The 14,893-nt window shown below is 43.1% G+C and overlaps 1 protein-coding gene across 1 annotated transcript; it reads left to right on the top strand.

Annotated features, from left to right (window-relative positions):
- The first annotated feature begins 6,248 nt into the window (after positions 1-6,248).
- On the top strand, positions 6,249-13,774 carry LOC110511923 (nucleotide-binding oligomerization domain-containing protein 1). The gene is made up of 12 exons (XM_021592611.3): positions 6,249-7,256; positions 7,383-7,610; positions 8,008-8,182; positions 8,377-10,198; positions 10,366-10,449; positions 10,560-10,643; positions 10,731-10,814; positions 10,891-10,974; positions 11,293-11,376; positions 11,491-11,574; positions 11,699-11,782; positions 11,985-13,774. The coding sequence occupies exons 2-12, from the start codon at positions 7,404-7,406 to the stop codon at positions 12,055-12,057; spliced, it is 2,865 nt and encodes a 954-aa protein (XP_021448286.3). The 5' UTR covers positions 6,249-7,256; positions 7,383-7,403; the 3' UTR covers positions 12,058-13,774.
- Positions 13,775-14,893: the final 1,119 nt, after the last annotated feature.

Here is a 14,893-nt window from a genome sequence, read left to right as displayed (position 1 = left end):
CCACACTTTCCTAACTGTAGGCATGCCTTGTGAATTGGATACACACAATCCACAGCTAGGATATTTGTTTTATAATCTATTGATCCTCTGTGGCTAAATTATAGGCATACTCCTGGTGTAGTCTTCTGAATTATTTCATTTCTCTCTAAACAGAGAGCAGTCATTCTATAACTTTGGCAAATGTATTTAAATTCATCAGGGGTGCTGTGGTACCTCCAGCACCCTTCCCGTGGCCATGATTCTGTAAGGAAATGAATGACGTGCAACGCTGGAGAGATAAGAGTTGCAAGCTCATGTCTATCAGAGCAGAGAGAGCAAGAGAAAGTGAATGTCATTCTAGTTATGTGAGAGATACAGGCACGCTTCTCTCTCACCACAGCAATGGCCAAGGCAGCAGCTACTCTTCCCGAGGTCAAGCTAATTTAAGGCAGTTTAAACAATTTTAAAAACATTACAATACATTCACAGATTTCACAACACACTGTTTGCCCTCAGGCCCCTACTCCACCACTTCCACATATCTACAGTACAATCCATGTGTACGTGTGTGTATAGTGCATATGTTATCGTGTGTGTATGTATGCATGTGTCTGTGCCTATGTTTGTTTTGCTTCACAGTCCGCACAGTTCCGTAAGGTGTATTTATCTGTTTTTTAAATCTAATTTTACTGCTTGCATCAGTTACTTGATGTGGAATATGTAGTACTGTGCGCCTCCCATAGTCTGTTCTGGACTTGGGGACTGTGGAGACCTCTTGTGGCATGTCTTGTGCGGTATGCATGGGTGTCCGAGCTGTGTGCCAGTAGTTCAAACAGACAGCTCGGTGCATTCAACAAGTCAATACCTCTCATAAATACACGTAGTGATGAATTCAATCTCTCCTCTACTTTGAGCCAGGAGAGATTGACATGCATATTATTAATATTAGCTCTCTGTGTACATCCAAGGGTCAGCCGTTGGATGACCACACGACTGAACATTAGTCCAGGTACGACAAAACTAGGGCCTTGTTAAGGTGTTACAAAGGCTGTCTTTTCTTTGGCCCTGGGGGTCAGGGGAATTTGCCAGTACCCTTTTGTCAGATCAAGGGTCGTAATGTACCGAGCATGACCAATTTTCTCCAGTAGTTCATCTACTCGGGGCATGGGGTAAGCATCAAACTTGGAGATTTCATTTACCTTCCGAAAGTCGTTACAGAACCGCAAAGACCCATTGGGCTTGGAGACCATCACAATTGGGCTAGACCACTCACTATGTGACACATCAATCACTCCAGCTGTCAACATTTTCTCTGTCTCTGCTCTAATCGCGGCCTGTCGAGCCTCGGGTACCCGATATGGCCTCATGCTCACTTTTCTCCCTGGTAGGGAAACGATATCATGAGCCGTAACCTCAGTTCGGCCAGGTACCTCTGAAAACACATCTCTGTTTTTCTGGATCAGGGTCTTTACTTCCTGTACTTGTGCTGGGGACAGAGTGGGTGAAATATTTACTTTGGCTGTCTCCTGAGTGTGTGTGGGGTATGTGACCATTAGTGTTTCTCTCTCTCTCCATGCTTTTAACAGGTTTATGTGATAAATCTGTTCCTGGGGCCGTCGACCTGGCTGTCGGATCCGATAATTTACTTCTCCTATTCTCTCCAGTACTTCATATGGTCCTTTCCATGTGGCTAGTAGTTTACACTCTACCGTGGGGATCAGCACTAACACCTTATCTCCCGGTTGAAATTCCCTCAGGGTAGCCTGCTGGTTATAAGTGTGCCGCTGGTGCTCCTGTGCTTGTCTCATGTGCTCTCTGACGATGGGCATGACTGTGGCTATCCTGTCTTGCATTGCCGTGACGTGCTCTATGACACTAGTATACGGGGTGGATTGGTGCTCCCAGGTTTTCCGGGCGATGTCTAAGATTCCCCGGGGATGCCTTCCATATACCAGCTCAAAGGGAGAAAACCCCAGCGAGGCTTGAGGAACCTCTCTAATGGCAAACATCAGATACGGCAACATGCAATCCCAGTTTTTCCCATCCTTATCGATTACCTTCCTGAGCATTGACTTCAGGGTCCGGTTGAATCTCTCAACCAGCCCGTCCGTCTGAGGATGGTAAACCGATGTCCTCAACTGTTTCACCTGCCACAGTTTACAAAGGTCCGCCATAAGGCGGGACATAAAGGGGGTCCCCTGGTCGGTAAGGATCTCCTTTGGAACCCCTACCCTGGTGAACAAGAGCACTAATTCCTTTGCAATATTTTTGGAAGCGATCGTCTCTCTTCACACGTGCAAACACTAATTGCATAAATGTTCACTTTGAAATCAGACATTTGGTATGAATAAAAAGTCTACAGGTTAGTACTCCTGTGTTTGGAGACCAATGGAAGTAAACTTAGCAGGGAGAGGTGGAGGTAGAGGTAGAGATGGAAGAAATCAAATAAAATGTTATTCATCACATGCGCCGAATACAACAGGCTTTACCTTGAAAGGCTTACTTACAAGGCCTTAATCAATAGTACAACATAAAGCACAGTAAAGATTGTAGATTCCAATACATACTATAACGGGATACAAAGTATTACTGTATATATGAAATTGGGAACTACACTATTTTGTAACATGTTTATCTTTTATACTGTGTCGTGTCTTTTGCTATGCCGGATTAATAGCTAAAACATGCTATTCTATCAAATAATTTCTCCGTAATTAATATCACCTGATTGAGCTAATCATATAAATGTAATTAACTAGAGAGTCGGGCACCACTAAGTAATATTTATAGAGCTGTTATCTTCTGAATAAACTCTTAAAGATCTAGTAATATTTTACATCAATAGCAGCCAATATCAATCGTCATCTTACTTCAGTCTCATAATCTGAAAGTTGTAAATTCTTGGTTATCTGCAAGAACCCTGGCTAACAATTTGAATCGGCAATACAAAATTGTGTTTGGTTAGGTATTTAGTAAATAATTAATTAATCACACAGAACTACATATACAAAGAATGAATTATACCTGGATAATTCTTTACGTCATAAAGGAAAACGTCCCTAGCGGGCGGAACAGATATGACAGCTTGTTACACAAAGGAAAAGGGCTGGGTTGAATATAGTTCATTTTCCCCCCACATACTGATGTTCCCAGAATCTCTATGTTAACCAATATTTTTTTTTAATGTAACCTCAGTAGGGTAGAGAGGTAAAAGGGGTGGAAGAGGTATTTATGACTGTCATAAACCTATCCCCCAGGCCAATGTCATGACAACTGTATTACTGTAGTGTTTACTGTACTGTATGCTATTTTGTTTTTGTAGAACTGAAAGACAACCACCACGTGGTGGTAGAACACGTCAATTTGCAGACAAAAAGGATGCTGCCATTGTGCAAATAGTCGTTGAAAATAATGCCATAAGACAACGGGAAATCCAACAACAGATTATTGAAAACCCTGCCATCTTCCTTAAGACAACGGGAAATCCAACAACAGATTATTGAAAACCCTGCCATCTTCCATAACATCCTAGTGAAATTATCAATCATCAATTTCCGGATGAAGCAAATCTACAGAGTCCCATTTGAAAGGAATTCCCCAAAGAGTGAAGGATAAACGGTACAAATATGTGCAAGTAAGTATTACACTCTTAAAACATTATAGACTCATTGATGTTGCCAGTGCACTTTACTATACAGCAATTACAGTATTTATTGTCATTTCAGAGACTTGTGGAGTACCATCCCCCAGGAACTCATATTCACAGTAGGCTGGATTCAATTTAGCGAAGACAAGGAGGAGAGGAAGGAACATCATTGGTCAACGCACCTTCATTGAGGTACCTGGACACATTGGGGAAATTGTCACAGCTATGGGCCACAATGGAGCCCTCCACTGCCATGCCACCCTTGGACCATACAACACTGCCCATCTCCTTAATTTCCTGAACACCTTACATGACAATCTTTTTCAGCCAGAGCAGAGAGGGCCATATTCTAATTTGGGACAACGTGAGTTTCCATAGGTCTGCTCAGGTCCGCAACTGGTTCCATGACCATGCCAGGTTTACAATTCTCTATCTCCCACCATATTACCCATTTCTCAACCCAGTTGAGAAGTTGTTTTCTGCATGGCGGGGGAAGGTGTATGATTGCAAACCCCATGAACGTATGGCCCTTCTTCAGGCAATGGAGGATGCCTGTGATGACTGTCACGGCCGTCGAAAGAAGTGGACCAAAGTGCAGGGTGGTGAGCGTACATTTTCCTTTTTATTAGAAAATGTCGCCAACAAAACAACAAACGAAGAAACAACCGTGAAGCTTACAGGGCTATAGTGCCACTAACAAAAGTCAACTACCCACACCGAAAGAAGGGAAAAAGGGCTACCTAAGTATGATTCCAATCAGAGACAATGATAGACAGCTGTCCCTGATTGAGAACCAAAAAACGCCACCTGCTGGAGGGAGACAGACACGTTACAGTGTAACCGCTGTGGAATGGCTAGCTAGTTAGCGGTGGTGCGCGCTAATAGCATTTCAATCGGTGACGTCACTCGCTTTGAGACATGGAAGTAGTGGTTCCCCTTGCTCTGCAAGGGCCGCGGCTTTTGTGGAGTGATGGGTAACGATGCTTCGTGGGTGTCAGTTGTTGATGTGTGCAGAGGGTCACTGGTTCAAGCCCAGATTGGGGCGAGGAGAGGGACAGAAGCTATACTGTTACATTGATGCTGTTGACCCAGATCACTGGTTGCTGCGGAAAAGGAGGAGGTCAAAAGGGGGTGAGTGTAACCGATGTGAAATTGCTAGCTAGTTAGTGGTGGTGCGCGTTAATAGCGTTTCAATTGGTGACGTCACTTGCTCTGAGACCTTGAAGTAGTGGTTCCCCTTGCTCTGCAAGGGCCGTGGCTTTTGTGGAGCGATGGGTAATGATGCTTCGAGGGTGACTGTTGATGTGTGCAGAGGGTCCCTGGTTTGAGCCCAGTTTGGGGCGAGTAGAGGGACGGAAGCTATACTGTTACAATAGCATTGTAAATGATACATTATTTTATTATTTTATTTTTATTTCACCTTTATTTAACCAGGTAGGTTAGTTGAGAACAAGTTCTCGTTGACAACTGCGACCTGGCCATGATAAAGCAAAGCAGTGCGACACAAATAACAACACAGAGTTACCCATGGAATAAACAAACATACAGTCAATAATACAATAGAAAAAGTCTATATACAGTGTGTGCAAATGAGGTAGGATAAGGGAGGTAAGGCAATAAATAGGCCATAGTGCCGAAATAATTACAACATAGCAATTAAACACTGGAGTGAAAGATGTGAAGAAGATGAGTGTGCAAGTAGAGATACTGAGGTGCAAAGGAGCAAAATAAATCAAATAAACAGTATGGGGATGAGGTAGTTGGATAGGCTATGTACAGGTGCAGTGATCTGTGAGCTGCTCTGACAGCTGGTGCTTAAAGTTAGTGAGGGAGATATGAGTCTCCAGATTCAGTGATTTTGCAGTTCGTTCCAGTCATTGGCAGCAGAGAACTGAAAGGAAAGGTGGCCAAAGGACGAATTGGCTTAGGGGGTGACCAGTGAAATATACCTGCTGGAGCGTGTGCTATGAGTGGGTGCTGCTATGGTGACCAGTGAGCTGAGATAAGGCAGGGCTTTACCTAGCAGAAATGTGTAGATGACCTGGAGCCAGTGGGTTTGGCGACGAATATGAAGCGAGGGCCAGCCAACGAGAGCATACAGGTCGCAGTGGTGGGTAGTATATTGGGCTTTGATGACGAAACGGATGGCACTGTGATAGACTGCATCCAATTTGTTGAGTAGAGTGTTGGAGGCTATTTTGTAAATGACATCGCCAAAGTCAAGGATCAGTAATGTAATTGTAACATGTAATATGCTATCAATTGGATTATGGTGTTTTAACATTATGATTCTTATATATTATAGTTAATGGGTCTTCCATTATACCTGTGTCATGACAGTGATGACTATAGCTGACTTCCTATAAAATATATAGGCCGACATGTAAAATGCACATGAATGGGTACTTTGGGTGAAGGAAATTGTGTCTTTGACTTGCAAACATTTTGGTGCAAGTCTCTCTTCACCCACCATCAACACTAACAATCTCTGCAGTCCTCCTACATGTCATTGACCTGATGTTCTCTCTGTATTCTAAAATGATTCTCAGCAAATAAACAAGGAATAATTGCACAACCTGTGGTGAAGTAAGCAAAGGCTCCACCCCTCAGATCAGAAGATTCTGTCCTTCAGGGGCCCATGAAGAAGAACCCCAGGCTAATCTTCTATTTTATTTCACCTTTATTTTATTTAACTAGGCAAGTCAGTTAGGAACAAATTCTTATTTTACAATGACGGATCTGCATGAGAGTAAAGTTTAAACTGGGAATTTCTGAAGCTGTACTTATTTCTACCAAGTGCATTGAACTATAAAATGAATACACCAACACTGACAAACATTTGTATTGGTTCTATTTCATTAAATCAGTGGACAAGACAGTCATCTGTAGGCTATGGGCTATTCATGTTAAATTGGCAACAGTAATGCAACACGATAGATCGGAGGCTTGAGGAAAAAAACGGATTATAAATAAAACACATTTAGTCTCAGTAGCAAGTTGACATACATTTGCTACGATGGGTTTGTGTCACATCACACTGGTAGCTAAATCGTATTTTTTCTTTGGTTACGAGTGAGTAAGTTTACATGCACAGTAATAATTTGATATGAAACTGATTGTGACAATATTATGCAACGGTCATGTAAACACCTTATTTTATTATTTTAATCGGCGAAAGGTGACATCGAAGTAAGCATATGCTGATTAAAACACCTGGTTTTCTAAGCAATATTTCGAATTATTAGGACATGTTTGGGAAATCCTGATTTACCGTGGAGCACTTACAAGTGGCGAAAACCCTGCATAAAAAGAAGCAGACATCAGCATGCCAAAAGCGCGGACGCAATTCGAGGCGAAATTACGCGCATCCGAGGCTGTTTTTGGTTTCACTTCCTCAAAGAACCAGTACTGTGTTCAGTGTTTTTTTTCCCTCCTAACATTGTTTGAGACAATACTAGATTCCTATTCTAACGGTCATAGAGAAACGTTTTGTTATTATCCTGTCGCACGCTATTTAATGGTTTAATAACCAAGACTGGAGTTTGTTTTTGAAGAGAGACGTAGTTTCCGAGTTTTTCGGCCGCGGACTACGACAGCGCGGATAAGAACAATGTTATCAAAGGTTCTGACGGTATGTATAGGCAGCCCGTATACCGTACGCGATAGCCATAGACTACTATAATGTATTTTATCCGTACTGTTGGATCATTTTCTCCTAACTGATTATCTGACTAGAATTACTTCTTACATTTTCCAGTAAATAGAGGCTGCTGAAGCCATGCATATTATGGGCTCCAGTGCCGAAGAAGCCCGTGCTGGACTAACGGGCCATGTGTCCACTGTCCAAATGCTCACCTTGCACCGTGAGCTACTAGTTTCCCAAGTGAAGAGCACGCAGTGCATTCTGGATAACCTCCTACAAAGTGGCTTTCTGTGTATTGAGGATACAGAAATCATCCAGCGCTCAGCCACCAAGACAGACCAGGTAATTTACCATAGGAGTGTTTCAGAGAGGATACATGTCAATTTGGACAACACACATTAAATGACAAAGTACCCATCACAAAGACATGCTCTTTTATTCACAAATAGCTTACTAGGCCCAAACTAAAATTGACTAATTGATTTTAAGATGAGAAAGTATAAAGACAAGACTTGATTTTGCAATGCATTTGGTATGTTGCCAGTATCTTATCTGTGAAAAATCCTGTTTGGCCACATTAATCAAAATGTGGGAAGTAATATTAATTAAATATGAATCACTGGGAAGTACATATGATTGGCATTGTGCAGGTGTGTAAAAGGGGGAAACTGTTAGCTGTCAAATTATTATTGAATCACTGTAAAGTAAATATGATTTACTTATGATTGACATGGCGCAGGTGCGTAAAATCCTGGAATTGGTCCAAAGCAAAGGGGAGCAGGCATGTGAATACTTCCTATATATTCTCTACAAAGTTTATGATGCATACATAGACCTCCAACCATGGCTTAAAGAGATCAACTACCAGCCACCAGACTTCATACGGGACATACCAGTGAAGAACACGGACCCTAGTAAGTGTGTCAGTAGACTGTATGGTGCTGCACTTCATATGTGTTATTGGAATTTTACTTAACAATAAAAAAATACAGTGCATTGAAAATGTAAGCTATTCGAAAATCACGGGGGAAACTACTGTATATTTTGGCTGAATATCTGTGGTTGAGAATGAGACCCCAGTGTATTCTCCCTACCCCCCTCCTCTCAGTTAGTAGGTACTGTGAGAAGCTGAGGCACGAGCTGGGCCGAGACACACGCTTCATTGCATCCTACACCAAGCGAGAGGAAACCCTGCTGGAGGAGCTCTATACAGACACCCTGATGGAGCTCCTGAATGACCGCAATGAGAGCCTGGGCCACCTGGAGGGTCTGGAGCAGCTCCTGGGAGAGCAGGGTGTCTTTAACCCACAGGCAGAGACGGTGCTCATCACGGGGGACGCTGGGGTGGGCAAGTCCATCCTCCTCCAGAAGCTCCAGAGGCTGTGGTCCAATAGGGAGCTGGAACAGACAGACGCCATGTTCTTCTTCAAGTTCCGCTGTAGGATGTTCAGCACATTCAAGGAGACAGACGAGATCTCACTCAGGGACCTGCTTTTCAAATACAACTGCTACCCCGACCAAGATGCGGACAATGAGGTGTTCAGCTACATCCTCCGCTTCCCCGAAAAGGTTCTCTTTACGTTTGACGGCTATGATGAGATCCAGGCTGATCTGGACCTGGAGAACATGCCTGAGGTGGTTTCTCCAGAGGAGAGGACTCACCCCCTTCTGGTGCTCATTAACCTGCTCTGTGGGAAGCTGCTCAATGGTTCCCGGAAAGTCCTTACTGCTCGGACAGGCACTGAGGTCCAGAGCAGGGTGATCCGTAAGAGGGTGGCACTGCGTGGGTTCTCTCCGGCCCACCTTCAAACCTACACCAACCTACACTTCAAAGAGCAGGAGCACAGGGACCTGGTCTCAGTCCAGCTGGATGCCAGCCCCCACCTCTGTGGCCTCTGCTCCATCCCCCTCTTCTGCTGGATCGTCTTCAAGAGCTTTAAACACCTGAGCTCAGTCTATGACGACTTTGAGTTGCCAGAAGCTTGCGTGACCCTCACTAGCATATTCCTTCTGCTTTCTGAAGTCTTCTTCAGCCGGGGGGCCGCTCCCCCACCGGGCCTCCTGACGAGAAACACCAGGTGCCCCGCTGATACCTTCAGGGCAGGGTTGAGGCCACTGACAGCCTTCTCCAAGCTGGCTCTGCTGGGCATGGAGAGAGGAGTATTTGTGTTCGACCAGGAGGAGGTGACCTCCTGTGGCCTGACTGAGGACGACCTTCAGGTGGGTTTCCTCCGACCGGTCAGCCTCTACGATGCCTGTGGAAACCCTTCTACCTTTGAGTTCTTTCATCTCACCCTACAGTCCTTCTTGGCTGCATTCTCCCTGGTTCTGGACGAACAGGCCAGCGAAGGGAACATCCTCAAGTTCTTCACCGAGTGCAGCAGGAGGGACAACACATCTTGTTTATCGTGTGTCTTCCCCTGCATCGGTGGCTCCTCCAAACCCAGGGGAAAGGACCCGTTCAAGACCAACGAGCATCTCCAGTACGCCAACCTCTTCCTGTGTGGACTGCTGTCTAAGGCCAATGCCGGCCTGCTGGAGTACATGGTTCCTCCAGCGCCACTGAAGAGGAAGCGGGCGGTCCTCAAGTCCTACCTGTCCACCAGCGTGAGGTCCCACCTCCGCGGCTTGCCACTCCACAGCACAGAGCAGGAGGGCAGCAAGGTGCATGTCCTGCCCAACTTCCTGTGGATGCTGCGCTGCATCTTCGAGACAGGAAGTAAAGAGGTGGCCCAGCTGACTGCGAAGGGCATCACAGCTGACTACATCAAGCTGGGCTACTGTAATGTGTTCTCTGGCGACTGCAGTGCCCTCAACTTTGTGCTGCAGCACCGGCGGAAGAGGCTAGGGGTGGACATGGACAACAACAACATCAGTGACTATGGGGTCAAGCAGCTCAGGCCTTCATTCAGTAAAATGACCGTGGTGAGGTGAGGAATTAACAATACATGCAGATGGAAACAGTATGTATTTTATGCCACTGTTTACATGAAAGGTGCACTTGTTTACAAATAACATAGACAAATAATTTCTTACTGCTATAAAAAAAAATACTAGTAAAACTAACTTTTCATCTAAATTAGTTTTTCCATTTCAGGTTGTGTGTCAATCAGATATCAGACAGCAGCGTTGAAGTATTGGCTGAGGAGCTTATCAAACACAGAGTGGTGGAGGTTTTGGGGTGAGTCAGTGTCTATCAGGGTCAACTTGCCTGTCGAACTTTAGTAATCTATTATGCTGTATGACAAATTCATATGATGTGACTGTATTTCTGTTGTCTTGATTTTGCAGACTTTACAATAATCTCATCACGGACATCGGAGCCAAGCTAATTGCTCATATCATTGAGGAATGTCCTAAGTTAAGAGTCGTCAAGTATGTAAATTAGTATGTCCAATCAATTATATAATTACTTGTGTATGAATTAAAATGTTTATTTTTGGCACTTTGATTTGTTCAAAGGGTTGGCAGCAACAAGTTCACCAGTGTGGGTGGCAGGTATCTGGCCAGTGCCATTCAGAAGAGCACATCTATCTTTGAAGTGGGGTAAGTGTACTATTACAATATTTATTTATTTATTTATTTAACAGAGTGCATGGGATGGATTGTTCCTGTTTTTCAGAATGTGGGGGAACAGTATTGGTGATGAAGGAGCAAGAGCATTCGCAGTGGCCCTGAGGAATCACCCAAGTCTTACCAACCTCAGGTGAGATGGATGGCAAGATATGTCATCGTTATCACTTCTCTTAAGTATGTGGCACTGATTGTGCCATGTATTTCAGTTCTCCCACAACTGCGATTGAGGTCAGAAATAAGGAAGTATAACCCATTGGTGTATCATTTTCCTAACGCACATTCAGCTACAGTATGGGTTACTGAACTCCCTAACTCACAAACACTGAAACTACAGTATCTATTTTACAGTATATCACTCTGCCTCATAGTAATATCATTACCTAAAGTAATACAGTATACTTATGTACTACTAAAAGTAATTATATTTATATGCTCTTCTCTCCCTTAGCCTCTCAGCCAATGGCATCACTTCAGAAGGTGGGAGGCACTTGGCCGAAGCACTAAAATGCAACACTATGCTCAGAATCTTCTGGTAGGACAATCTTATTCATACATCAAATTCCTGTGACAGTATTTGTCTCTGATATTTAATGTGTATTTGTGCTTTGGAGTTAACACAGTTTAAATGTGTGTTGTGGTGTTCTAGGTTGGTGCAAAACGAGTTGTCAGATGATGTAGCACCAGACCTGGCAGAGCTGATCAGATCCAACACGGGTCTCTCTCACCTCTGGTAAGGCAGGCCCGTCTCAACACACTCCCTACAACCAATAACGAAGTTTAGCCTCAGAATTAACCAGAAAGTGAATAAAGGTTAGCTTGTTAACCTAGCGATCCCTCTGGTCCATTCTGCGCAGGTTAATCAATAATCAGCTGACAGTGGATGGAATCAGACAGCTGTCAGAGGCTATCTCCCACAACACATCACTCAAAGAGATCTGGTGAGTGTACGCAATGTAACGCAATGTCGCTCATTTAAAGGCACATTACTCATTTTTTTGTATCAGGTTAATAATAGTATTTGATATATTCCTTAGACCCATTTGTATTTCAAAACATCTTTCACCATTTCCACTTTGTAATGCTTGTGGGTCTTTTATTGTATTGCTGATTATGATGTGCTCTGTCATCACTTACCCACAGTTTGAAAGGAAACCGTCTTTCTGAAGAGGAAGAGAAGCTGTTTGAGGCTGAGGGAAGGCTACGCTTCCACTGAGGAGACAGAACTGAGCTGGAGAGTGTGTAGATTGGTCACGTCTGTTACCGAAACTTAGAAGTTCTTGGTGTGTTTTCTTGCATACTGCATTTTGTAAATATTTGAACATACTGTATTAGCTAGGTGATTCTGGCATATGGGTAAAAGCCTTGACTACTGGCTGTAAGCGAATGAGTGATGCGAGTTTGGAACAATACTGGCTGTATACAAGGATCAGCCAATCGTTCACAAAACAACAGAATGCAGCACGCGACTGAAGAGAGGAGAGACAACCAACCTGCTAGTGACAGCATCAGCACACGACTGAAGAGAGAAGAGACAACCAACCTGCTAATGACAGCATCAGCACGCGACTGAAGAGACAACCAACCTGCTAGTGACAGCATCAGCACGCGACTGAAGAGAGAAGAGACAACCAATCTGCTATGACAGCATCAGCACGCGACTGAAGAGAGAAGAGACAACCAACCTGCTAGTGACAGCATCAGCACGCACGCCCCGGAAAGACCGCGGAGAGTAGAAAGGCAGTTTGTTAGTTACAGCAGCGCATCCCCTGGACGATAAAGAAGAGGCAACGTTAGGTGAGAAGCCTGACCACGGAGATGGGGGTGATAAGGTGATGAAGCGTACTTCATGAGCTGTAACAGAAAAACAGCTGTTATTTGGGAAGTTTGAGGTGAGGGAGAAAGTGTGATGGAACAAGTATTGGCATTGTTAAGTATCTTACTATCTGGATCGAATTCTCCCGTTAGCTAGCCAGAGAAATGTTGAGCAACATTTGCCAACTTAACTGATCAAATAATTGTGTTTATGGTGTGAAAATTAGCTGGCTACTAAAGTCAGACAACATCAGATGAGCTAACGTTAGAGCTAACGTTAGTAACGTTCACCTAACCAATTCGCTATAATACTAACTCGTATACGACTCCTTGCCGTTCAAGTTATAACGCGTTTGTTGCTTACTGGACCCTGGCAATCTGTGTGAAATGTTGACTAGCTAACGAACGAACTACTATCTGTGAACTAAGGTTTTCCCTCTACAGCATGTGGTTCATTTTCAGAATGAGAGAATTAGGTGAAAATGAGGTGTTGCTTGTTAAACAAGTGCATTCAGCGATCAAGTGTACCTGGGTCTGGCTTAAACTGGATGCCACTATAGAGGTGAAAGGAACACCACACACTTTCCCTATTTCTCACTTTTTCAATACAGTGGATAAAAAGGGGTGTGCCAGGTGTACTCTCTGCCTGAAAGAGATCAATTATGCCAACAAAGGGTATCATGCTCTGCTGGCACATTGTAGAACAGATGTCCACAGGCTTAAAGTGTACACTTGTAATAATGTGCAGTGTAGCCCAAAGATTTAGCTTATGTTGTGTTGAATTTGACAGTAACACTTGTGTGTGAGTGAGGGGGGATTATTAACATTTTTACTCAGTGAACATTATTTTTGCAAGTGTGTAACCTTGTGCACTTGATCAATGTCTACTATAGTGGCCACTATAATAGAGTGAAAATAGAATGCCTGTTTGTTTCATTCTATTTCTACGTGAAGATGTTTTTTTTTTTTAAAGTGCAATATTTAGCTGTGTGTGTGAGGTCACAAGTGTTCTATTATAAAGGCTGTCATGGCTAACTGCAATATTGTATTGTTTTTTCCCAAGACTTGTTGTTTGCAGTAAAGTCTAGGCAATAAATTACATTGAATTGCTTTCTTTACATTTTGTAGCCGTGAGTTAGGTTCACATTAACCACTTTATATTTTACACACAGAGACTGATAATGTAAATATTCTTTGTTGTTTAATTAGTTGCATGTTTCAGTGCAAAAAATTGAGTCATCTTTTTCGGCCCTCACCAGTTTGCATCCCTGATCTATGCATAGCTACTTCACCCCTACCTACATGTACAAATGACCTCTAACGTGTACCCCCGCACACTGACTTGGTACCGGTACCCCTTGTATAAAGCCTCTTGTGTTACTTTATTTTTTTTATTTTTTACTTTAGTTGGCAAATATTTTCTTAACTCTTCTTGAACTGCATTGTTGGTTAAGGGCTTGTAAGTAAGCATTTCACAGTAAGGTCTACACTTGTTGTATTCGGGTCATGTGACAAATACAGTTTGATTTGATTTGAAACTGCTTTTGTCGACTAAAGGAAATACTTTACTGGTGCTGAATTGCAGTATTGAATTTCTCCTGCACCACAACAGAGCCCAGTGTAAATAAGCTGAATTTTATGCGGTGCCTGCAATTAACTGGAGATTAGGCCACTGCTCTCAAACCTCCCTTATCAACTCTCTGCCTCATTCCCTTATTCTTGTATTTTGGCCAGCACTGTATCTGTATGACACATACAGACATTCATGTTATGGTCAGTTTGTGGTATATGGTGACTAATGAATATAGGTTAGCAGGCGATGACAAGGAACAAACAAATAGAGGAAGACAGGACATTACACAACTTCCATATACACTACCGGTCAAACGTTTTAGAACACCTACTCATTCAAGGGTTTTGTCAATTGTACCGCAGAAATGGAACCTAAATCACAGAGGATAGATGTTGTGGTAGCAGCTGCAGAGAAGTAACTGGGTGTATGAGATTTTACTGCAACCCCCCCCACCCCCAAAGAGATATATATATATTTATACACACAGTACCAGTCAAAAGTTTGGACACCTACTCATTCAAGGGTTTTTCTTTATTTTTACATTATTTTCCATATTGTATAATAATAGTGAAGACATCAAAACTATAGAATCATGTAGTAACAAAAAGTGTTAAACAAATCAAAATATATTTTTTATTTGAGATTCTTCAAAGTAGCCACCCTT

Source organism: Oncorhynchus mykiss, chromosome 3 (assembly GCF_057628025.1).
Source record: "Oncorhynchus mykiss isolate SJ-2025 chromosome 3, ASM5762802v1, whole genome shotgun sequence".
NCBI classification, from domain to species: Eukaryota; Metazoa; Chordata; class Actinopteri; order Salmoniformes; family Salmonidae; genus Oncorhynchus; species Oncorhynchus mykiss.
This window is presented reverse-complemented; position numbering and strand designations above follow the sequence as displayed.